This window comes from Hyperolius riggenbachi, chromosome 1, assembly GCF_040937935.1.
Source record: "Hyperolius riggenbachi isolate aHypRig1 chromosome 1, aHypRig1.pri, whole genome shotgun sequence".
Taxonomy (NCBI): Eukaryota; Metazoa; Chordata; class Amphibia; order Anura; family Hyperoliidae; genus Hyperolius; species Hyperolius riggenbachi.
The window spans coordinates 157357615-157383195 of record NC_090646.1 but is presented as its reverse complement, the minus strand read 5'-3'; the positions used below and the strand labels follow the sequence as shown (position 1 = coordinate 157383195).

The 25581-nt window shown below is 45.7% G+C and overlaps 1 protein-coding gene across 1 annotated transcript in view; it reads right to left on the bottom strand.

Annotated features, from left to right (window-relative positions):
* GLRA3 (glycine receptor alpha 3) overlaps positions 1-25581 on the bottom strand; it is a 279839-nt gene that overhangs the window by 174127 nt on the left and 80131 nt on the right. The window contains exons 2-3 of the mRNA XM_068269115.1: positions 22777-22904; positions 11932-11999 (exon numbers count right to left, since the gene is read on the bottom strand). Of these exons, the coding sequence (XP_068125216.1) occupies positions 11932-11999; positions 22777-22904 (196 nt within the window). The remainder of the gene's footprint in view (positions 1-11931; positions 12000-22776; positions 22905-25581) is intronic.

Sequence of the window (25581 nt, the reverse complement as noted above, 5' to 3'; positions counted from 1 at the left end):
CCTGAATATAAAGCGGCGGCCATGATGGAAAAGCTCTGTCCTTGCTAGACTGTGGTGCTGAGAGGATTATCTCCAGGCCATTGTTGTTTGAGCAAGTGCATTTATTGTGTTAAAAACAAAGCGTTTTTTTTGCTAACACTGCTCTTATACTGTACACAGTTAGCTAGTCAGTGAGTGATTGCTGTAGTTAGTTGTAGTCAGTGTAGTGTAGTGGGAGTGTGGGAGTCTAGTGATTATTTAACTGTGTGTAGTGCAGGCAGGTTCAGTGCTGCAGTGTAGTCAGTGTAGTGGGAGTGGGGATTATCTGTGTGTAGTGCAGGCAGGCAGGTTAGTGCAGCTGCAGTGTTCACTTGTATATTCCAGTGACAGTTATACACTTGTACTATTTGCAGGCAGCCAGTCACACCGCCGGCACCGCCACTCTCTGCCAGCGCTGTTCATTCATTCTGTCAGTGACCTTGTGCCGTGCCCAGTGCCCACTGCTCGCTCGCTTGCATATGAGCATCTCATTACACAGTGTGACATCCTTGTGTGCCCACTGCATCCTTCAGTGACCTAGTTGTATATCCAGTGCCCACTGCTGTGCCCACTGCATCCTTCAGTGACCTTGTACTGTGCCCACTGCATCCTTCAGTGACCTAGTTGTATATCCAGTGCCCACTGCTGTGCCCACTGCATCCTTCAGTGACCTTGTACTGTGCCCACTGCATCCTTCAGTGACCTTGTACTGTGCCCACTGCATCCTTCAGTGACCTAGTTGTATATCCAGTGCCCACTGCTGTGCCCACTGCATCCTTCAGTGACCTTGTACTGTGCCCACTGCATCCTTCAGTGACCTAGTTGTATATCCAGTGCCCACTGCTGTGCCCACTGAATCCTTCAGTGACCTTGTACTGTGCCCACTGCATCCTTCAGTGACCTAGTTGTATATCCAGTGCCCACTGCTGTGCCCACTGCATCCTTCAGTGACCTTGTACTGTGCCCACTGCATCCTTCAGTGACCTAGTTGTATATCCAGTGCCCACTGCATCCTTCAGTGACCTTGTACTGTGCCCACTGCATCCTTCAGTGACCTTGTACTGTGCCCACTGCATCCTTCAGTGCCGTTGTACTGTGCCTGGTGCATCCTTCAGTGACCTTGTACTGTGCCCACTGCATCCAGTGATTCATTACTAGCAACATGTCTGGCAGGGTTTCGCGGGGTGAGAGGAAAGGGAGTTCAATTGCCTCTTCTGAGACTGCTCCACGTCCAGGGAGAGGACGCCCAGCTGTACGTGGTCATGATGCAGCAGAAAGGGGGGCAGCAAAGCCTGGGCCGAGTCAGCGGACGCCATTGTCCAAATATTTTAAAGTTTCTGGTCCCCGTGTGGTGGTTGAGCAAATGGAACCTGACGTACTCATGGACATCATGACTTCCTCCCAGACCTCTACTGTGAGCACCACTCCAAGCAGCAGCAGCAGCCAACGTCCCACGCTTGTTGTGACATCCACCCCAGCACCCACTGGTCAGCAGCCCTCCCAGGATGACAGCGTTCTGTCTGCTACTACTACCACCAGCATGTTGCCATGGTCCTTCTGTGCTGCTGCTGCTGAACTGACCGCCCGCATTGTCCTCCTCCTCCTGACTCAGTCGCTTCCCGCTGCTGCACTCTGCGTTCACACTGCCCGGGTCACCGGGTGCATTTAATTTTTTGGCCAGCACTATGACGCTGTGCTGCTACTACTACCACCAGTATGTTGCCATGGTCCTTCTGTGCTGCTGCTGCTGCTGAACTGAACGCCCGCTTTGTCCTCCTCCTCCTCCTGACTCAGTCGCTACCACGGTACCACCAATGCACTCTGTCTGCGTTATCACTGCCCGGGTCACCGGGTGCATTTAATTTTTTGCCCAGCACTATGACGCTGTGCTGCTACTACTACCACCAGTATGTTGCCATGGTCCTTCTGTGCTGCTGCTGCTGCTGAACTGAACGACCGCTTTGTCCTCCTCCTCCTCCTGACTCAGTCGCTACCACGGTACCACGAATGTACTCTGTCTGTGTTATCACTGCCCGGGTCACCAGGTGCATTTAATTTTTTGGCCAGCACTATGACGCTGTGCTGCTACTACTACCAACAGTATGTTGCCATGGTCCTTCTGTGCTGCTGCTGCTGAACTGAACGCCCGCTTTGTCCTCCTCCTCCTCCTGACTCAGTCGCTACCACGATACCACCAATGCACTCTGTCTGCGTTATCACTGCCCGGGTCACCGGGTGCATTTAATTTTTTGGCCAGTACTATGACGCTGTGCTGCTACTACTACCACCAGTATGTTGCCATGGTCCTTCTGTGCTGCTGCTACTGAACTGACCGCCCGCATTGTCCTCCTCCTCCTGACTCAGTCGCTTCCACCAATGTACTCTGTCTGCGTTCACACTGCCCGGGTCACCGGGTGCATTTAATTTTTTGGCCAGCACTATGACGCTGTGCTGCTACTACTACCACCAGTATGTTGCCATGGTCCTTCTGTGCTGCTGAATTGACCGCCGGCATTGTCCTCCTCCTCCTGACTCACTCGCTTCCACCAATGTACTCTGTCTGCGTTCACACTGCCCGGGTCACCGGGTGCATTTAATTTTTTGGCCAGCACTATGACGCTGTGCTGCTACTACTACTACCAGTATGTTGCCGTGGTCCTTCTGTGCTGCTGAACTGACCGCCCGCATAGTCCTTCTCCTGACTCAGTCGCTACCACCACTGCACTCTGCGTTCACACTGCCCGTGTCCACTGACAACTCTGCTGCGATGTCATTGCTAATTGCTGCAAAAAAAAAATTACATAAACCTCTCTGGGGCCTTTTTGGCGTCAGCCACTCATCCTCCTCCAGCGGTACCTTCGCCGCCAAGTGCCATTGGAACTCGCCTTCACCTCTTTGACTGCTTAACGCGTATATCCCTTTTTAGAACCACTTATTACCAATTAATAGCCCCATTTAAAGTGTTGATTTCACTTTAAAATCCATTTTCTCTAGAAAAAAATTTTTTGGGGGAATTTTTTATGTTGAAGTTATGTTGCCCCTTATCACCTCGATAATCCATGCAATTTGGGGGATTGTAGCATGTATGGGGGCTTTGTTATTAACGTTAAAAGAAAATCCGCCTCCGGGCGGGAATCCACGCGTGATTATGCCATTCACGCCAGAAAATCCGCGTGGTTGCGTGGACGCGGACGAAAATCCGCATGCGGCGGGGCCGAATGCGGATTTTTTTTTGCAACCACGCGGATTGCCGAATTCGTGGATGAGGCACATCCGAACATCCCTGATTGTAATAGACAGTTGAGTTTGCTGGGATAAACCATTTGACTTTTTTTTATACACCCTGAAAAAAATCCCCCTGCTATGTCTATCTACATACAAAAGTCCCTACCATAGTCATATGTCTGTATTGTGTAGTGCATGTATCATAGTATAAGGCCAATTTTAGGGGGAAGCCAATTAACTTATCTGTATGTTTTTGGGATGTGGGAGGAAACCGGAGTACCCAGAGGAAAGGTTGTATAAATAGCTCAGAGGGGTGGAGGGCGCTTATTATGGGAATCCCTTTATACAGTTGTTTAACCCGCAGCTAACCAGTAAAGTGTGGGTACCCACTCTCCCACACGTAGAGGTTTAAATCATAAAAAGCAAAAACATGTTGCGCTGGGCAAATATGATCCGTATATAAATACAAATGTACAAATATGATCCATATATAAATACAAATGTACAAATATGATACTCCTTGCAGTTGTCAACCTGGCTGGGATTTGAACTGGGGACCCAGCGCTTGCAAGACAAGAGCACTAACCACTACGCCACCGTGCTGCCCTTTAACATTATTATAGTGATACATAAACCCATAACCCACCAAACTAGGCGTTTCACTCCATAATGAATCTGATATACGCATTATCAATTAATATTGGTGTCTTTTGGTCCACTTACTTGTGTACTAAAATCTCTGCTCTGAAGTCTGTAATCCCCTAGAGTAAGAGCTCAGCTCATTTGATGACCTTTGGTTACAGAAGAGCTTGCTGCAATGAGAAGGAGGTCATGCCCTGTTGATTTTGGCACATGCTCATACAGTACTTATGCATGACCTATGTAATGTAATTAGGACTTTAGAAAGTATTCTAAGAACAAAAATAGAACTCGTACCTGCGAGCCTAGGGACTAATAATATAGATTTGTTTTCATTATTTGAACAGGAAAATCTAGCGCGTGAAAATGTCATGTTTGTCTACAGATACGAAAGCTCCACAGAGATCAATAGGGACTAGTTTACAGGGTAAATACATATTTTAGATTTCCCTTACCCAAAGCCATTGTTTTTGATCCTTTGAGGTAAAATGTACTGGTTTACATGTGCCTTTTGATGGCAACAAGCTGGTTGTTAATAAACCATTTTAATTCATCACTAATGATCAGTCTCTAAAGTTATTTATGGAATTTGTATTGAAGTTTCCACAGTGGGGCAACTCCCATTCACTCTCCTCCTCTCCATAGAACAGAGCAGGCTGCTCAGAATGAAAAAAAAAGCTGGGCAACAATTCTGTACAATAATCATTGCTAAAGTGTTACTACTAGAACAATCAGAAATGGTCATTTCATACGCCAGACATTTTTAAGTAGCTTCAAGTCTGGAGACTTTGCATTTGTAATGTTGAGTGCAGTGCTAAAGCGACCCTCTTCTGTTTCAAAAACATTACCAGGTAATGTTGCAGGTCAAACAACTATGGCTTATGTTTCTAATTTAAAATAAGGTAATTGTGTTGTTTAGTGATAGAAATAATAAACAATACAAACATGCTTGAAAAATACTATATTTCCCATTTCCCCCTTTTTAAAGGAAGGTAATTAATGCATAATATGTTTAAAAAATTGTAGCTCCATCATTGTGATTGATTTCTATTCTTTAAAAAGAACTTGAACTGAAAATGAAAAGTCAAAATAACCATACACAGGTTATACTTATCTCCTGTGTAATCTACTCCTCAATCTCTTTCTCCTCTCCTGCGTCCCATTTGTCCACTCTGATCGATGGAATTCTCTGTCCTCCATTTTGAAAATGGCCATTACCCCACAGCAGCTTCCTGGTCAGCACACTGGTAAAACGGTAATATCACCCACTTGAGCCGTAGAGAAACATGGACATTTCCTTGCACTTTCAGTTGTAACTGACAGCTGCTTATTTATAATTGACAGACACTGTTATATTTCAGTTCTGACAAAATCTTGTCAGAACTGGAAGGGATCACTGTAAGAAGAAAATGGTGAGCTTCTGAGAGGAACTGACTGTGAGGTTAGTATGTAATATTCATTTGCAGCTACGTCATGTGTTTATTTTAAATAATTTTACTCAGTTCAATTTCCCTTTAAATGTTGTATTTTTGTATAGTTGAATCCTACGTCCGCATTTAAATAAAATATAAAATGGCATTTGGTATTTTGCCTGAACAATTTTACTAAATGAACATTTGCTACAGCAAGGAAATGACCAAGCATACAACAGCTGTGTCCTATTTGTTTGTGTTTCCAGCTTGAGCAAAATAAGCATGTTTTCAATATGAGATCCTCAGTAATGTCAACCTTAATTGAATTCACATTTACATTAAAGCTAAAGTTGTATTCATTAAAAACTATTAACATATTACAGTAGATACTATTATATATATGTGACTACATGCACAACAAATAACTTAAAGGGGCACTATGGCTAAATTCTTTGTGTTTTGTGGCTGTGATATTTATAGCTGTATGTGGAGAATAGTTAGGAACATGCAATGTGGCAGATGATTTTTTTTTTTTACACTAACACCATCCTTGTGTAGGTTTAGAGTCGCGTCGGCAGATTTACCTTACTAACGCGACTCAGGCTAATCCATTATGGTGCAGGAGGCATCTTTCCCTGCACTTGTGCTGCCGTTGTGCTGCCGTTGTTGGTCTCCCCTCTCGGAAGCTCTGGTAGCATATTCCATCTTTCAACTGCACAATCGTGCAGTTACATAGCTTTCCCCATCAGCCGTAAAGTGTAGCAGTGTGCCGCCGTGCAGTGCGAGTGGCACGCAACCTCCATCTGCGGTGGGAAGCAACCGCCGTGTGGAGAGGGACGCAGCCTCACTGATGATGCTGCCCGACAAGGACTACTGTAGCGAAGCTGGCAATGAAACGGACACCTATTGTTGTCCATTTCTATGGTTACCAGCCTTCGCTGTTTGAAGTGCGCAGTGTAGCGGCGGCATGAGAGAGCAAACACAGCGCATCTGCTCTCTCATGCCGCCGCTACACTGTGCACTTCAAACAGCGAAGGCTGGTTACCATAGAAATGGACAACAATAGGTGTCCGTTTCATTGCCAGCTTCGCTACAGGGGTCCTTGCCGGGCAGCATCATCAGTGAGGCTGCGTCCCTCTCCACACGGCGGTTGCTTCCCACCGCAGATGGAGGTTGCGTGCCACTCGCACTGCACGGCGGCACATTGCTACACTTTACGGCTGATGGGGAGAGCTATGTAACTGCACGATTGTGCAGTTGAAAGATGGAATATGCTACCAGCGCTTCCGAAAGGGGAGACCAACAACGGCAGCACAACGGCAGCACAAGAGCAGGGAAAGATGCCTCCTGCACCATAATGGATTAGCCTGAGTCGCGTCAGTAACGTAAATCTGCCGACGCGACTCTAAACCTACACAAGGATGGTGTTAGTGTAAAAAAAAAAAAAAATCATCTGCCACATTGCATGTTCCTAACTATTCTCCACATACAGCTATAAATATCACAGCCACAAAACACAACGAATTTAGCCATAGTGCCCCTTTAAGTATAACTACGGACTCCATATACCGGTACATCTTAGGTGCATGATGGGAGAGAAAACCACTAGTATTTACAGATGGTGAAGATGAATCCCAGCATGGACTTCAGTCCTTCCTATAGATATTATTGTGTGACCACAACCCACAGTCAATGAAAGTAAGGCTTTTTAGCATAAAAGAATACTTTTGTTGTAGTATATTTTTATGCCATGGGGAGTGTGGGTATTTATTTCAGATCAAGTAATGGTTTATGTAATTCCACTATAATCTGACAAATCCTATCTACTGATCAGAAGATGTAAATATACATGGACGCATCTGTGTGCGCACACCATAACCGCCACCTATTGTGCTCGTGTGGTTGGCAGGCTTTGGTCGGTGATGGCAACCAAGCAGGCTCTGGACAGTGGAGGCAATGCAGCAGGTGCATACAGTCTTTGGCCAGAGGTGGAGCGCATGCAGGCTTTGGGTGGTGGGGGCTCTGTGGCAGTGCATGCAGTCTTTGGCCCGAGGTGGAGCGCATGCAAGCTTTGGGTTTACTGGTTACATGAGAAAATAATATAGGGAAATATGCAATTAAAGCATAAGTTAACTTACAGCTTGCATATTCTGAATCCCTCCCAAACTTGACAAGTTTTGCCTTGAAATTACTCATGCATAAATTATGTTATTACACATTTTTACAAAAACTCTGTAGCTTGCAAATATTAAAAAAATTGTATAATCAGCTGAAGTCACCCCTTCTATTAAAGAGACTCTGAAGCGAGAATAAATCTCGCTTCAGAGCTTATATTCAGCTTATATCCCGCAGCTGAATGGAGGTCCCTTAGCCCCCAAATCCCCCCTGCAAAATCAACGACCAACTTGGTCGTAGGTTTTGCTGCTGTTGAGGCAGGGCTAACGGCTGCAGCCCTGCCTCTCAGCGTCATCTATCAGCGGCGCATCGCCGCCTCTCCCCCGCCCCTCTCAGCAAAGGAAGACTGAGAGGGGCGGGGGAGAGGCGGAGATACATGCTGATAGACGCATGTGAGGCAGGACTGCGTGCATTAGCCCTGCCTCAAACAGGAAGAGATCCCCGTGAGTAGACAAGGGGATTTGGGGGGTAAGGGACCCCCGTTTAGCCGCGGGATAGCTGCGTTTTAGCAGGGGCACACATGCCCCTGCTGAATATAAGAGCTGAAGCTAGTTTTATACTCGCTTCAGTCTCTCTTTAATGGCAAAGTCCTATTTCCAAAAACTGACTGCAAGATTTTAGAGAAGGCTAAAAAAATTGTATTTTATAAAAGTGTCCTCTGTGACTATTACAATGATGGTAATACTATGCAGTGCTAAAAAAATTGTGATAGATGTACTTTAACTTTTGCATCATGCAAACAATACTGTATGAGTTAATTAGTGAGCATGCTAAACATTTGAACTTAAGATTTAGTAGACGTGGCCGCTAAAATCGAACATAGTAAATCCAGCGCAGGCGACTTGGGCGCACAGAGAGTAACTTTGGTGCCGTCAGAAGACGGAGCTGAAGTTACTTTTAAAACACAATAATTTGGCTTCCAGCAATTGCTGTCTAACAATCTTACCTTCCAGCAGCGGCTCCCACGTTGTCTCTGGCGGTACTCGTACGTGTGGTGGGACTTCTGCTCTGCCGTCTTCTGATGGCGTCCCAGCATCCCTGCTGCGGTGGATCAGCAGGCACGCATGCGCAGTCCTTCCAGTCGGATGCGCGCGGGGCAGAGCAGCCTTTATAAGCTGAGGAGGCGTGTCTGACAGGAGGTGCTGTCATCCTGGGGGCGGGCGTTTTCTATGCCTCTTGGATATTTTAGGCCAAGTGAGTAATTTGCTCACTGGCCACTAATCAATTCGCTGGTTCTTGGCCCTTATCTAGTGAGAGATTTGAGAGCTACATTTCATATATTGCGCATCCGCACGATATATATGTACTCTAGTCAGTCAGTAATTGTATTATTGTAATATTGTATAATGTTTTGTGTCCCGACCTTTGCCTGCCTATTGACTACGAATTTGCCTAGCCCTTCTGTACTACTGCCATCTGATCTCTGTGTATGACTCGGCCTGTCTCTGACTTTGCTTCTGTTTGCTCCTTCAAATACGACTGACATCTGGCTTATGTGTATGACTTTGCCTGTTATTTGACTACGATTTTGCCTGACCCTTCTGTACATCTGCTCACGTGTATGACCTCGGCTTGTCTCTGACTAAGCTTTTCTCACCAGTCCTCTCACTTGTTACGCTAACCCTCTTCACGTATCAGCGTGATATGCTGGAAACCGAATTATTTCATTCCCCCTATCCATGGTGGCCTGGAGGGTGAATAGTATTTAACAAGGCCGGGACTTGTGCAGCAGCAGGATCAGCCATATACCGGCTGTACCCTGCGCCCAAGTCTCCCGCGCTGATTCCTCTCGTACGCCCATGGCAAGTGTCAAGGTATTCTAAGATCTGTACGACCAAGATTAGGAAGTGCGGCTTTTCTATTAAAGGAATCGATTTTTAATTTAGATGATGGTAAGTGTTTTAAAGCTGACCTGAACTCTTGCACAGTACACAATGAAAAGTCATTATTTCACATACTGTATAGTTAATTAAGAAATTCACTTCTCTATGTATTGTTTAGGCACATCAAATTGCCCAATTAGTTCTTATTAGCAACTATGAATAGTCTACCAAGGTAGCTCTCCATGCAGTAAACACTGAGGCGTAACCCTTTCAGTGCTCTCTGCAAAATTGAAACCAAGTAAAACTTCAGGTTTTTTATGATTTCCATAAACTACAATGATTTTTTTCCAGGGGCGTTGCTAGCCCCAAATATCAGTGGCACATGCCCCTGATCTATTCTGGAGTGCCTCGGATGTCCACCAGGCAGATTAGAGGTACCACAGCACCCAGCATAGCACCACACAGTACCCAGCATGCCCCACAGAGGCAGTACAGCACCCAACATGACACCATAGCACCCAACATGGCACCACAGCACACAGAAATGGGGGGTATCCGGGGTACTATGGTGCCTCTATATGGACAAATTGGGTGCTGTGATGCCATGCTAGGTGCTGTGATTCCTTTATGGTGGCATGCAGGGAGCTGTGGTTGTTCTATGGGGCATGCTGGGAGTTGTGATGCCTCAATGGGAGGTCCATGGGACCATGAAAGGGGGTCTGCTAGAAGGTCAGGGAATGATATAGGGGGATTGGCAGCAGAGCTCGCCCAGCTGAAAGCCAGACCAGCCAGCACAGAATCCAGGAAACTCTGCTTAGTTATGTTTAAGTGGCACTGCTTATTTATGTGATATGCTGCATATTTTTTTAATTAATGGAGATGGGGGCTTCATCCAACATTTTGCTGAGCAGACCTACTTAGGCCCCGTTTACACTTGCGTTTTAGCAAGTAAACGGACCGGATCCTGATCGGATCCTGACCTGATCCTGATCCGAACCGTACGGTTCCGATCTGGATCCGGTCCGTTTGTATCAGGCATGCACCAGGCTGCCATCCGGATCCGTGGGCAAAAAATAGCGAAATTTAAAAAAAAAAATGTTGGGGTCAGCAGAAGGTGCACCTGGTGCACCTGTAGAATCAGGTTCCTCCTCTGTAGGCCTCACCACCACCTCCGACATTCTGCCAAACAGCTCCAGCATGTCTGTCACTGCTGCTCCACTCCAGACATGCTTGGCCCATGTGTCCCCATCCGAAATGGCCGCTTGGATACGCATAGGAAGTGGGGTAGAACGTCAGGTTTTTGTAGGCAGTGTGTTCTGTGCCTTCCGTTCCCCATTGGTTTCTGTGTTCCTGATGGTGCTGTCAGGCTCAGGTCCGGCTCCAGTCCGGGTGCGTGGGCCGGAGAGCCGGACCCAAAAAATAGCGCATGTTGGAAAAGAGTCCTGATCCGATCCGGCTCCGTACTGTACGGAACGGACACGTGTGAACGTCCGCATAGCCTTTACATTGCTATGCGGAACGTATGTTCCGTTTGTACAGTATGCGGTCCGGATCAGATCCGGAAAATCCGGATAGCGAACGCTAATGTGAACCGGGCCTTAGACCACTGTAAAGTTCGTGTAATTTTGGCTCCACCCATGACCACACACACATTCTGGTATATGGTGACACCCATTTTTGGTCTGGAGTGCCTAAAAGTGCCTCGGATCTCTTAGAATCCTAGCAATGCTTTATCTTAAAGGTTATCATGCTGTGGCTAATATTTTAGAGCAGAGAGGAAATTCTAAGTTTAGTTCCATTTTAAGCATTTCAATCAGCACTTTAGTAATATTACAACATTTTTTGTTTCTAATTGTGCACCATTTTCAGCAAAATCACATCCTACACCTTTACTTTGAATGAATCAGTTAGTTGGTGAGTAAAATTACTCTAGTTATTTATAGCAGTGTGACTCAACTCGCAAGAGGATCTCAAACACTTTTATGATTATCAGAAATGCTTTTGGAAGACTGACGATTGCCCTGCATCATCATTCTTTCTATATTGTATTGATGTATAGTCATATATCAACTAGTCAATAGCAGCTTGCTGAACTAAATCATGTGAAACCTGGTTCCTGCAGAGGTAGTATAGGAAGCAAAGCAGCATGCTGGAGAGCAAATATGTATATATTTATTTCAGCAATATTCCTGTATATAAAGTATAGTGAGTTTCATGCTGTTCCAGTTATATGAAAGCATATCATATAAAAAAACCTCACAAACATTATACAACAACAACAAATAACATTTGTAAAGCACTTTTCTCCCGTAGGGCTCAAAGAGCGTAAGCATGGCTCAGACTATGGCTATAGACATTATATCACTGTCTCCCGACAATACGATTTGCCGAATGACAGGAAAAATAGTCATTCTTGAAGAGAGAGAAAAAAAACAAAACAATAAAGTCAAGGTTTCAATACATTAGTATCAAAATACATTCCATGCAGATATTAAGTCAATTATAAATACGCCTCTGTAAACTATTGCACTTTCAGTTGACTCAAATAATAATGATAACAAAACTAAAACTGTAACATATTAGACTTTTACACATATATGGTAAGTATGTAAAGCTATAAAGTATTTTCAGTCACTTACCATGGTAGTTTCAGCAATTGACCCAAAGCTGTTTACGAATATGTTGCATGTAACATTCACTGGTGGCCCTATTACACATAACAAAGAAAAAAGAAAAAATAAAACCTACATTTAAATACGTAAAACACCTGCACACTAAAACTTTTGTGTTTTTAGTTAAACAAACATACAGTATCTTGCCAAAGTGAGTACATTTCTCAAATTGTTTAAATATTTTATTATATCTCTTCAGGGGACAGTGATATGACACTTTTATACAATGTAAAGTAGTCAGTGTACAGCTTGTATAACAGTGTAAATTATCTATCCCATCAAAATAACTCAACACACAGCCACTAAAATACACCTTAACTAAATATTGTTTAACATACTTCTACTCATGATTTACAGTTGGTGCTGTGGCATATGTCGCAGCACCATCTGCAACCTCCAGCAGCCCCCTTTGGCTCCCGTGCTGCTCAGCCGTAATCTTTGACTGAGCAGATCAAATATGGGCGGGGAGGAAGTGGCAGTTCCTCTCCCCTAATCCCTCCCTAGGAACACCCCCTTCACTCCCTGCTGATGGTTACCAATATCACTGTGTATACTAACGGCATACAGCGCACGAGAGCTGCAACTTGTGAGGGCTTAGACTGAGCTTGGAAAAAAAATGCAAAAAAATGCACTCAAGCAATTACTGCAAAAGCTATATAAAGAAACTGTAGCAAAGCCCCACTCAGTCAAACAAATTGTGTTCATATGTGAGAAACTCAAACACGAATCATACCACTGTTTCTGTGGTAACCTTCCAGCTTTTTCAAGGTAAGTTCTAAAGTTCCTAAAGTTCAAATTCACAAAATACTCCTTATAAAGCCTTAGGACTCTCAACAAAATTGAGTTCACCCCTAAATGAAGAATGTCAAAATTCTGCCCAAGGAGACAGAGTGTTTTCACTCTCACACTCTCTTACACTGGTCAGTGGAAGTTCAGCATGGTTCCTTATGGCAGAGAGTTATCCGAGAATGTTAAAAAAAGAATTGTTGCTCTACATAAAGATGGCCTAGGCTATTAAAAGTCACCAAATTGCTGAAACTGAGCTGCAGCATTGTGGCCAAAACCATACAGTGGTTTAACAGGGATGGTTCCACTCAGAGCAGGCATTGCCATGGTGGAACAAAGAAGCCGAGTACTGTTGCTCAGAGTCATATACAGAGGTGTTTTGCAAATAAAATGTATGAGTGCTGGCAGCATTGGGTTGAAGGTGCGGGTGGTCAGACTGTCAGTGCTCCGACCATACACCACACACTGCATCAAATTGGTTTCCATGGCTGTCATTTTAGAAGGATGCCTCTTCTATAGACTACAGACAAGCAGACTAATGACCAGGTGAGGAGTACAAAAACAAGTGTGACATACCAACAGCCACAAATGGTGGTGGGAGTGTCAAAGTTTGGGACTGCATGAGTGCTGCCAACACTGGGGAGCTACTGAAACACTAGGCAGGGGTCTGCAATGTGCCATAATAAAGAGTACACATCCACCATTTTCTACCTGGCCCTAGAAACAGGAGGAGGATGGGAGAAGACTGGATGCTTCTAAAGTGAACATCAAAATCTGATCTTTTACATACCTTTAGTTATAAGGCTATGAAGCAATATCAAAAATATAATATAAAGCATTTTCAATCCTTAGTACCAAATCTTACATTGTTATAGAAATGTCCTAAATGACCAGCCTGTGACTTGCCCTACTTTAAGCCGTCAAGGAAAATGAATTCCAGTGTTGAGATATTTAATATGCATGAAGACAAAGCCATATTAGAAGTGACTGTTGTAATAATGTGATGTTGAGAGATTACCGAGGATGTTAGCGGTGGCAACAATGGCAGCATTACTTTTTAATATTCATTATAAAACCTCAAAGTCATTTCCCTTTCACACTCATTTGAACAGGTGCATAACATTATTATTTGGGTTATTATGGGGCAGCATACTTATCTATATAGCCTCATACACATTTTATCCAAATCAATTTTAATTTCCATTAGAAAGACACAGGTGCAAACATGGTTAAGACTCTGTTTAAAGTCTAAAATTCATCTATTTTTGTCTTTAAAGCTGTAGATTAACCTCCCATTTCAACAAACATGATATTAAATTGTCACAAATCAAGAATGCAAAAAATGTTTTTAATAAATAAACTAAAAGTGCTGGGTTGGCTGGCGCTAGCATATCCTTTACAACATTACATTTTTATTGGACTGATCAGGCCTCTGATTGCAGTTAAAACTCCTCCCCCTATCCTAGCATCACTCTTAACTCACATGATTTAGTGGTGGGGCAGCAGCCATTATTTCCCTGTAACCACAGTGCTGATCTCCTCTTGCTCTGTGACTGAACAACTAACTCTTTGCGGTAAGACCTGCAGCTACAGCTCAGTAGAGTTTTCACTCCCTGCCCTTGCTCAATGTGTTCCCAGTGTATTTATAAAATGTTAAAATATAAGAACAGTGGTCAAAGAGAGGTACGCATGCATTTATAAATGCATTGCACAAAATCTGAGAAGGGTTTATTTAACACCGAGCAGGTAATAATATCTCAGCAGTAGAGGGAGTAGGTAGTTGAGTTCAAGCCATGGCTTTGTACTGGAAAAAGAGAGCAGTTCCCTAGCTTGCAGGTGTCATTTGACAGTTTTGTAAAAGGATCCTGAATAAGATGACTGTCTTTTTTAAGTGGAATTTTTCTGGAACAGCTACAAATATGAAAATTGTGTTATTATTGGCATGGCGCAACTTTTCAGCAAAATCTATAGGAGGTTTAACAGGGACTTTAAAGGAAATCAGAGATGGCAGTTATTGCAGTATTTATACTTACCTGGGGCTTCCTCCAGCCCCATGTGGTCAGTGGGCTCCCTCGCCATCCTCTCTGGCCGCTCCATTCTCCTGTGGCCACCACTGCTAATTTGGCCAGTTGTGCTCTTCTGTACATGTGTGTGCCGGCCGAGCACCCCCCATCCCATTCCTGTGGCTGGGAGAGTTTTGTGCCTGCACAGTAGTACTGCGCAGGCACAGTACTTTCCCGGCCGTGGGAGCGTGACAGGGGTGCATGCGTGGCTGGGCTCTGCATGCCCAGAAGAGCACGACTGCCTGCGACTGGCCAAAATAGCAGAGGTGACCATGAGAGAATGGACTGGCCGGAGAGGACATTGAGGGAGCCCACGGACCATATGGTGCTGGAGGAAGCCCCAGGTAGGTATTAATACTACTGCACCTGCCATCTCAGGTATACTAGGCAATTCAGAATTTCTGATTCAGCTGTGAAGACCAAAACCTCTTTTTTTTTCCAGACATGAATACAGTCTAACTTAGGCTATTCTCTTTCAGCCTCTGGCCAAGTTCTGCTTCTTTCAGAATAGGATTTAAAAATTCACCGCCTCCAGATATACACCTTACTCATTTCCTCGCCTCTTCTTTCATGCATACCACAAAGAATTCATAAGCACAAGCTGAAGTTTTGTCATTCAAATCACGCTAGTACGTTCTATCATTGATAGTTTTCCTTCATATTACCATTTAGAAATAAAAAATACGTACATTTAAAGGATGGGAATAACCTTTAGAGCCAATTAAACACAGTTTTCAGTATACAAATACATATATTTACATACATCTATACATAACTCCTGAAAGCAGGACAAATGAAATGAAGAAGAAAGAAGGACTGAGGCAAACAGTTACCAAAGAGGTACAGTCTTCCAAAAAAGGACAGCTGGGAGCTATGCCCACATTGTCCAATAACAGAATCTGGAGAAACCTACAGCTTATTTTATTGGACAATGAGGACATTGTCCTTGAACCAGGGAGGTCACTTGACTGCCATGACATAGATTCTCCATATCCTGTCCACAGCTTTAGTCTTTGGAGCTCTATGTGAAACCCCGCCAGGGGGAACAACATGGTCCTGTCCTAGGTGAGTTGATGCTGTCTGCACCAACTAGCATGTGGCGAACATCTACTTCTGACCAATTATTGAGCCAATTAAAATGAATTGATTAGAAGTGAATTCTGCTGAAATAGCCAATGAAAAATAGTTTTTATAGTTGTCGAATGATTGTATTTATCAGTAAAAAATAATTGGTCATGCATATGTCACACTATGTGGATGTGCAAATGACTGAAATAAAACGATGAGCAGGAAATCTGGCAAGTCTTGTCAGCAACAAAAAATCAGATTGAAGAGTCAATGTACAGATACCGGCAGCTGTGCTTTGTTGTGCATGCCCGGCCTAGCTGCTTGTGTGCTCCATGTGCACTCCGTTGCCCGGTAGGGTCCTGCATCTGAGCAGTAACTACTGCACAGATGCAGAAGGCTTCTGGCCACTGGAGCATGTTGATGTGCGACTTGGCCAGAGTACCGAGCTGCTCAGTGGGGGACAGGAGCAGGGAGATGGCAAGGGACCAAGTGGCCTCAAGGGGGCTGGAGGAAGCCCCTGGTATGTATGGAATCTGAGACTTCTTTCATCTCAGGCTCCCTTTAAGAATTGTTTAAAGAGAAACCATGACCAAGAATTTAACTTTATCCCAATCAGTAGCTGATACCCCCTGTTACATGAGAAATCTATTCCTTTTCACCAACCGATGATTAGGGGGCTCAGTATGGCTGAAATTGGGGTGAAACCTAGTGTTGGGCGAACAGTGTTCGCCACTGTTCGGGTTCTGCAGAACATCACCCTGTTCGGGTGATGTTCGAGTTCGGCCGAACACCTGACGGTGCTCGGCCAAACCGTTCGGCCACATGGCTGAACTAAGAGCGCATGGCCGAACGTTCCCCGAACGTTCGGCTAGCGCTGTGATTGGCCGAACGGGTCACGTGGTTCGGGCCCGAACGCGCTCTGATTGGCCGAACGGTCACGTGGTTCGGGTAAATAAATACCCGAACCACGTCATATCTCCGCCATTTGTCTGTGGGTTTAGCTTTGGGTAGGCAGGCAGGGTAGTTCGCTCTCCAGCCACGCTAGCCAGGGTCCCCCCCAGTCATTGTGTGTCGCTGCTGGGAATAGTAGTACACCGCTCGCTCAGCCACACTATATATAGCATTGTTTACTGCCACTGTGTACCTCGCTCAGCCACGCTATATATAGCATTGTGTTTTCTGACACTCTGTGTACACGGCTTAGCCTGACTATATAGCATTGTGTGTACTGCCACTGTGCACCTCGCTCAGCCACGCTATATATAGCATTGTGTTTACTGCCGCTCTGTGTACACGGCTCAGCCAGACTATATAGCATTGTGTGTACTGCCACTGTGTACCTCGCTCAGCCACGCTATATATAGCATTGTGTTTTCTGACACTCTGTGTACACGGCTTAGCCAGACTATATAGCATTGTGTGTACTGCCACTGTGTACCTCGCTCAGCCACGCTATATATAGCATTGTGTTTTCTGACACTCTGTGTACACGGCTTAGCCTGACTATATAGCATTGTGTGTACTGCCACTGTGCACCTCGCTCAGCCACGCTATATATAGCATTGTGTTTACTGCCACTCTGTGTACACGGCTCAGCCAGACTATATAGCATTGTGTGTACTGCCACTGTGTACCTCGCTCAGCCACGCTATATATAGCATTGTGTTTTCTGACACTCTGTGTACACGGCTTAGCCTGACTATATAGCATTGTGTGTACTGCCACTGTGCACCTCGCTCAGCCACGCTATATATAGCATTGTGTTTTCTGACACTCTGTGTACACGGCTTAGCCCGACTATATAGCATTGTGTGTACTGCCACTGTGCACCTCGCTCAGCCACGCTATATATAGCATTGTGTTTACTGCCACTCTGTGTACACCGCTCAGCCAGACTATATACCATTGATTACTGACACTCTGTGTACACCGCTCAGCCAGACTATATACCATTGTTTACTGCCACTCTGTGTACACCGCTCAGCCAGACTATATACCATTGTTTACTGACACTCTGTGTACACCGCTCAGCCAGACTATATACCATTGTTTACTGCCACTCTGATTCTGCTGGGAACAGTAGTACACCGCTCGCTCAGCCAGACTATATAGCATTGTGTTTACTGCCACTCTGTGTACACCGCTCAGCCAGACTATATACCATTGTTTACTGACACTCTGTGTACACCGCTCAGCCAGACTATATACCATTGTTTACTGACACTCTGTGTACACCGCTCAGCCAGACTATATACCATTGATTACTGACACTCTGTGTACACCGCTCAGCCAGACTATATACCATTGTTTACTGACACTCTGTGTACACCGCTCAGCCAGACTATATACCATTGATTACTGACACTCTGTGTACACCGCTCAGCCAGACTATATACCATTGTTTACTGACACTCTGTGTACACCGCTCAGCCAGACTATATACCATTGTTTACTGACACTCTGTGTACACCGCTCAGCCAGACTATATACCATTGATTACTGATACTCTGTGTACACCGCTCAGCCAGACTATATTGCATTGTTTACTGACACTCTGTGTACACGGCTCAGCCAGACTATATAGCATTGTTTACTGACACTCTGTGTACACTGCTCAGCCAGACTATATACCATTGTTTACTGCCACTCTGATTCTGCTGGGAACAGTAGTACACCGCTCGCTCAGCCAGACTATATAGCATTGTGTTTACTGCCACTCTGTGTACACCGCTCAGCCACACTATATAGCATTGCGTACTCTGCCAGTCAGTGTGTATATTGCTGGGATCAGTAATACTCCACTCACCGTCAACCACTATATGAGCTCAACATGAGTTCCCCAGAGACCTCCGCTGTGAGCAGCACTCCCAACAACAGCAACAGCCAACGCCCCTCGCAAGCTATAACATCCACCCCAGCAGCCAGTGGTCAGCAGCAGCCCTCCCTGGAGGAGAACGTTGTGTCCATCGGTCCGTCGCCAGAGCGATTAATGAGGGCTGCCATTGAGGAGATGATGGGGCCTGATGTGGAGGAGGAGGTCTGGCTCAGGCCAGCATCCCAAGTTAATGTTGAGGACGACGAGGGGTCTGTGTCTGGGGATGTTGGGGTGGCAGAGGTGGTGGGTGGGTCAGACTCAAAAGAAGAGTTGTATGATGAGGATGATGATCGGGACCATCTGTATGTGCCTCAGAGTCCGACCCCGGAAAACATGTTGTATCGTGTGTTTAGGTACTAAAATCTGCGTTCCCTCCCAGTAGTGTTGGGCGAACAGTGTTTGCCACTGTTCGGGTTCTGCAGAACATCACCCTGTTCGGGGTGACTATATAGCAGACTATATAGCATTGTGTTTAATGCCACTCTGTGTACACGGCTCAGCCACACTATATAGCATTGTGTTTACTTCCACTCTGTGTCTGCTGGGAACAGTAGTACACCGCTCACCCACCACTGTATAGCATTGTGCTCTGTGTCGCTGCTGACAATAGTGGTACACCGCTCACCCACCACTGTATAGCATTTCTGTACTGCCACTGTACTGCTGCCAGTCAGCGTGTACTTTAAGGATAAGTGAAATGAGGAAGAAATCCGGTGAAAGAGGGAGGGGCAAGGGAAGAGGTGTTTCCCCTGACGGTTCACGTACAGGCCACAGGGGAGCACCCAAGAAAACCCACTCAATACCGCCCATGTTGTCCAGGACAACAACCCTCACAGATCCAAAAGAACAGGACCAGATAATTACTTGGATGACCTCTCAAGCGTCCAGCAGTGGGTTAAGCAGCACCAGCACATCACGCACGAGGTCCGAGTCCTCAGCCAGTTAAAGTCTGGGCTTTCTTTGAAGACTGCACTGAGGATGTTACCATGGCGATTTGCAAGGTGTGCAAGACCCGCCTGAGCAGGGGGAAAAGTATTAACAACCTCTCCACCACCAGCATGAGCCGCCACATTCTATCCAAACATCCCACTCTGTGGGCAAATGCGGCAGGACAGGGTACCACCAGCAACACTGCCTCCCTTGGGTTCACCAGACTCACCACCAGACCCGCCTCAGCAGCAGCAGTAGCCCAGCCATTGCGTGGTTCACAACATTCACAAACATCAGACGATGCTGACACTGTCACTTTCCGGACTAGTGCTCTTGAGGTCTCCCAGTGTTCATCAAACACAACAACCAACAGCCCTTCGGTGTGCAGCCCTACGGTTGAGTTGTCTGTCTCTGAGATGTTTGAGCGCAAGAGGAAATTGCCAGCAAATGACCCCCGGGCCGTGGCAGTAACAGCCAGCCAGCATAGCCAAGCTTCTGGCCTGCGAAATGCTGCCATATCGAGTGATGGAGACAAACAGCTTCAAGGGCATGATGTCAGTGGCCATCCCACGTTACGTGGTTCCCAGCCGCTACCACTTTGCACGCTCTGCAGTGCCTGAGTTGCATGAGCACGTGGTCAGCTAAATAACCCGTAGCTTGAAGAATGCCGTTGCCTGCAAGGTTCACCTCACCACTGACACCTGGACGAGTGCGTTCGGCCAGGGTCGATACATCTCCCTTACCGCGCACTGGGTGAATCTTGTGGAGCCTGGCAGCGATTCCTCACCTGCTACGGCGCGGGTGTTGCCCACGCCGCAAACAGCTGCACCGCCGTCCCTCCCACTGGATAACAACAGCAGCACCTACCTCTCTGACTCCTTCTCCTCCAACGCATCTCAAAGCTGTACCTCATCCGGAAATGCTAACCCAGCACCAGCAGCAGTAGGATCGTGGAAGCAGTGCAGCACAGCTGTTGGCATGCGTCAGCAAGCGTTGCTGAAGCTGATCTGCCTTGGGGATAAGCAGCACACAGGGGAGGAAATTTGGAGGGGAATAAAGGAACAGACGGATTTGTGGCTGGCACCGCTGGACCTGAAACCGGGCATGAAGCTAGACACCTGGCACGAACTGGCAATGTACGCAATAGAGGTGCTGGCTTGCCCGGCAGCCAGCGTTATGTCGGAACGCTGTTTCAGTGCTGCCGGAGGCATCGTCACAGATCGGCGTATCCGCCTCTCCACAGAAAATGCAGACCGTCTGACTCAAATTAAAATGAATCAATCCTGGATTGGAAACGACTACGCAACACTCCAGGACCCCAACCAAGTAACATGACCGATGAACATCTGGGATGGTTTAGCGTTTCCAGTCCCTGTTTATTGAACCTCTCATCTGTATTACATTTATGACTGCATGGCGGCAAAAAGCATTGCTGCTATATCCGGACACTTTTTGTCCTCATGCAAGGCCTGGGTTGTTGTGTCTCACAAAGCGTGGCCTTCTCCTCCTGCGCCTCCTCCTGTTCCATCACGTGTGCTGCTGCTGCTGCTGCTGGGTTAGCGTTGCCGGTCCCTGTTTATGGAACCTCTTATCTTTATTACATTTATGACTGCATGGCGGTACAAAGCATGCTATCCGCACGCTTTTTGTCCTCATGCAAGGCCTGGGTTGTTGTGTCTTACAAAGCGTGGCCTTCTCCTCCTGCGCCTCCTCCTGTTCCATCACGTGTGCTGCTGCTGCTGCTGGGTTACCGTTGCCGGTCCCTGTTTATGGAACCTCTTATCTTTATTACATTTATGACTGCATGGCGGTACAAAGCATGCTATCCGCACGCTTTTTGTCCTCATGCAAGGCCTGGGTTGTTGTGTCTCACAAAGCGTGGCCTTCTCCTCCTGCGCCTCCTCCTGTTCCATCACGTGTGCTGCTGCTGCTGCTGGGTTAGCATTGCCGGTCCCTGTTTATGGAACCTCTTATCTTTATTACATTTATGACTGCATGGCGGTACAAAGCATGCTATCCGCACGCTTTTTGTCCTCATGCAAGGCCTGGGTTGTTGTGTCTCACAAAGCGTGGCCTTCTCCTCCTGCGCCTCCTCCTGTTCCATCACGTGTGCTGCTGCTGCTGCTGCTGGGTTAGCGTTGCCGGTCCCTGTTTATGGAACCTCTTATCTTTATTACATTTATGACTGCATGGTGGTACAAAGCATGCTATCCGCACGCTTCTTGTCCTCATGCAAGGCCTGGGTTGTTGTGTCTCAAAGCGTGGCCTTCTCCTCCTGCGCCACCCTCCTCCTGTTCCATCACGTGTGTTGCTGCTGGGTTAGCATTACCGGTCCCTTTTCCTGGAACCTCTTATATGTATTACATTTATGACTGCATGCCGACAAAAAGCATGTTACCTGTGCAAAGAAAACAGACATTTCCCGCATTTAAAAGACAGTTTTCCCTTTGAAACTTTAAAATAGATTTTCTCAAAAACTATAAGCTCTTTTTGCTAAAAAAAATTTTTCCTCTTGTACCCACTCCCAAGGTGCACATACCCTGTAAATTTGGGGTATGTAGCATGTAAGGAGGCTTTACAAAGCACAAAAGTTCGGGTCCCCATTGACTTCCATTATGTTCGGAGTTCGGGTCGAACACCCGAACATCGCGGCCATGTTCGGCCTGTTCGGCCCGAACCCGAACATCTAGATGTTCGCCCAACACTAGTGAAACCCCTCCAACAAGAAACTGTGTGAACCATGGTTCTGGCATTTTCCTGTCTGTGAACCTTGTTGCATTGTGGGAAATAGCTGTTTACAGCTGTTTCCAACTGCCAAAAAAAGCAAGCAGCAGATACATCACCTGCCAGTAGTAAAAATGTCACCATGTGATAAATGTCAGAATGTAAATGAGGGATTTAAAAGATTTTACAATGGGCAAACACTGACTAAATAATTTATACATAATTATTGTAAAAATTAAGCACTTTTTTATTAGATTATTTTCACTGGAGTTCCTTTTTAACTGTCTTTTATACCATTGTTCTATTAAAAGTGGAATTCTCCTATTTCTAAATAGACTACAACACATAATTTAAAAACAAAGTTACCTTTAAAATTAGGTCTTATTCTTGCATCATAGCCAGATGTTCTACCCATTAGTTTATCCAGAAAATCAGAAGGAGACATTGGAGGGCTCCGGGACCGAGCACTGTCTGTTTCTTTGGTGGCCACCAAACTGCAAAGGTAAAAAGTAAAGAAAAACAAATGGTTAATCATCCGATACACCTTTCAGCACAGTTTTATTTTTTTTCTGTTTGATTTGTGTTTCAGAACAACTTTGGATGGATATCAAATTTAGAGTCAGAATTTTTAACCAGATCTGACAGAAGTTTTGATTTGCATTTGAATTCTGTTTGATTCACATTTGGATTTCATCTTTTCAAATGCACTTTCTTCTTTGTAGTGGAAGTTCAGGACCAGAATCAACCATCTCTTTTACATAAACACACCTTCTTAAGGTTAAAAGTAATCGAGAAATCTATCAGTCCGTGGAGATGCAGAAAATTTAGGCCATCTTTTAAGAATTGAAAAAAAAGTCCATTGAAATGTATTGTTTTTCCTTTATTTCAATATTACCGTGTTCTTGTCACAACTAAATAGGAAGCACAAGTGACTATTTCTAATATTATGTGGCCAGGAAAAAAAAATATGGAGTAAACTATGGGTCATATTCACAAAATTCTGGTAAATTTTATGTGTGCAGGCAGCGTACGTAAAATGTACTGCAATTTACAGAAACTATGTATATATAACGCATGTTCTGCAAATAGCGTAACTATTCTTATACATGCAGCTTGTACGTTGTTTGTGTGATGTACTGTATGTCACTGCTGGCTGACTTGGTCAGCATTAGTCAGCCAGCAATGTGCCGTATGTTACATAAACAAAGTAATCCTTGGGGATGAGTCACAAAGCTTTTTCGCCTGTTTTCCTCTGTTTTCACCTTATCTGTGTTACATTTTTAAGCTCCCAAAGAGCAAAAAAATATTATGATTAAGGTAAGAAAGTCATATTGAAATAAAGTTTATCAGGAACAACTTACTTTGAGTGATTATTCTGCTTGTAAATGTGCTGAAAGGTTATTTTTATTAATTAGGTGAAACATAAGTATTTTATGAGAATTTTTTGTGAATTGACTCCATTGTGTATACAACGTAAAGTTGATCTGCATTTGTGCAAACTATGACATATTGGAAAATATATCCTTATGTTTCTTTTTAAAAACAATACAGATACGTTAATTGGCTTCCCCCTGTATTTACCCTAGATTGTGATACATATACTACACAATAAATACCTAGGTATATGATTAGGGTAGGGATTAGATTGTGAGCCCCTCTGAGGAACAGTTAAGTGACAAGATAATATACTCTGTACAGTGCTTCAGAAGGTGTTATAAATACTATATGGGCTGCCATAGTCATAGTCAAAAGTTCTACCCCATCCAAAGTTTTTCAGGGAGCCCAGTGGTTTCTCGTTATGCCCCTGATACTAAAATACCTATAATGGGGACACCTATACCAGGCTACCTATCTTGCCTGGCCTGCCTTTCCAATTTCTGTTTTGTTTTTACGGGGGGAGGGGGGGCGGAGGGGGAGGGGCAGAGGATAACTTCTAGTTACACCCCTGAACGTATGCATCTACCTTTTCACTTTCACATGTGAGAGTACTTCAGTCAATGACCATGTGCAGTCAATTTATTTGTTAAAACTACAGCTCAGGAAATGAGTTTAACCACTTCCCGACCGCCGTATGTACAATTGGCGGCCGGGAAGTGCACCCCGCAAGGACCGCCGTATTGACAATTGGCGGCGGTCCTTGTAGGGGCATGGGCGGAGCGATCGCGTCATCAGTGACGCGATCCTCCGCCTCCGCCTGGCGCCGGTCACCCGCCGCAACATCCCGCCGGCTATACGGAAGCGCCGGCGGGATGTTAACCCCGCGATCGCCGCATACAAAGTGTATAATACACTTTGTAATGTTTACAAAGTGTATTATACAGGCTGCCTCCTGCCCTGGTGGTCCCAGTGTCCGAGGGACCACCAGGGCAGGCTGTAGCCACCCTAGTCTGCACCAAGCACACTGATTTCCCCCCCCCTGCCCCAGATCGCCCACAGCACCCATCAGACCCCCCCCTGCCCACCCCCCAGACCCCTGTTTGCACCCAATCACCCCCCTAATCACCCATCAATCACTCCCTGTCACTATCTGTCAACGCTATTTTTTTTTTATCCCCCACCCTGCTCCCTGCCCCCTCCTGATCACCCCCCACCCCTCAGATTCTCCCCAGACCCCCCCCCCAGACCACCCCCCCCTGTTTACTGTATGCATCTATCCCCCTGATCACCTGTCAATCACCTGTCAATCACCTGTCAATCACCCGTCAATCACCCGTCAATCACCCCCTGTCACTGCCACCCATCAGCCAGCCCCTAACCTGCCCCTTGCGGGCAATCTGATCACCCCCCCACACCAATAGATCGCCCGCAGATCCGACATCAGATCACCTCCCAAATCCATTGTTTACATCTATTCTCTCCTCTAAACACCCACTAATTACCCATCAATCACCCATCAATCACCCCCTATCACCACCTGTCACTTTTACCTATCAGATCAGACCCTAATCTGCCCCTTGCGGGCACCCAATCACCCGCCTACACGCTCAGATTGCCCTCTGACCCCCCCTTATCAATTCACCAGTGCATTAATTACATCTGTTCTTCCCTGTAATAACCCACTGATCACCTGTCAATCACCTGCCAATCACCTATCACCCATCAATCACCCCCTGTCACCCCCTGTCACTGCCACCCATCAATCAGCCCCTAACCTGCCCCTTGCGGGCAATC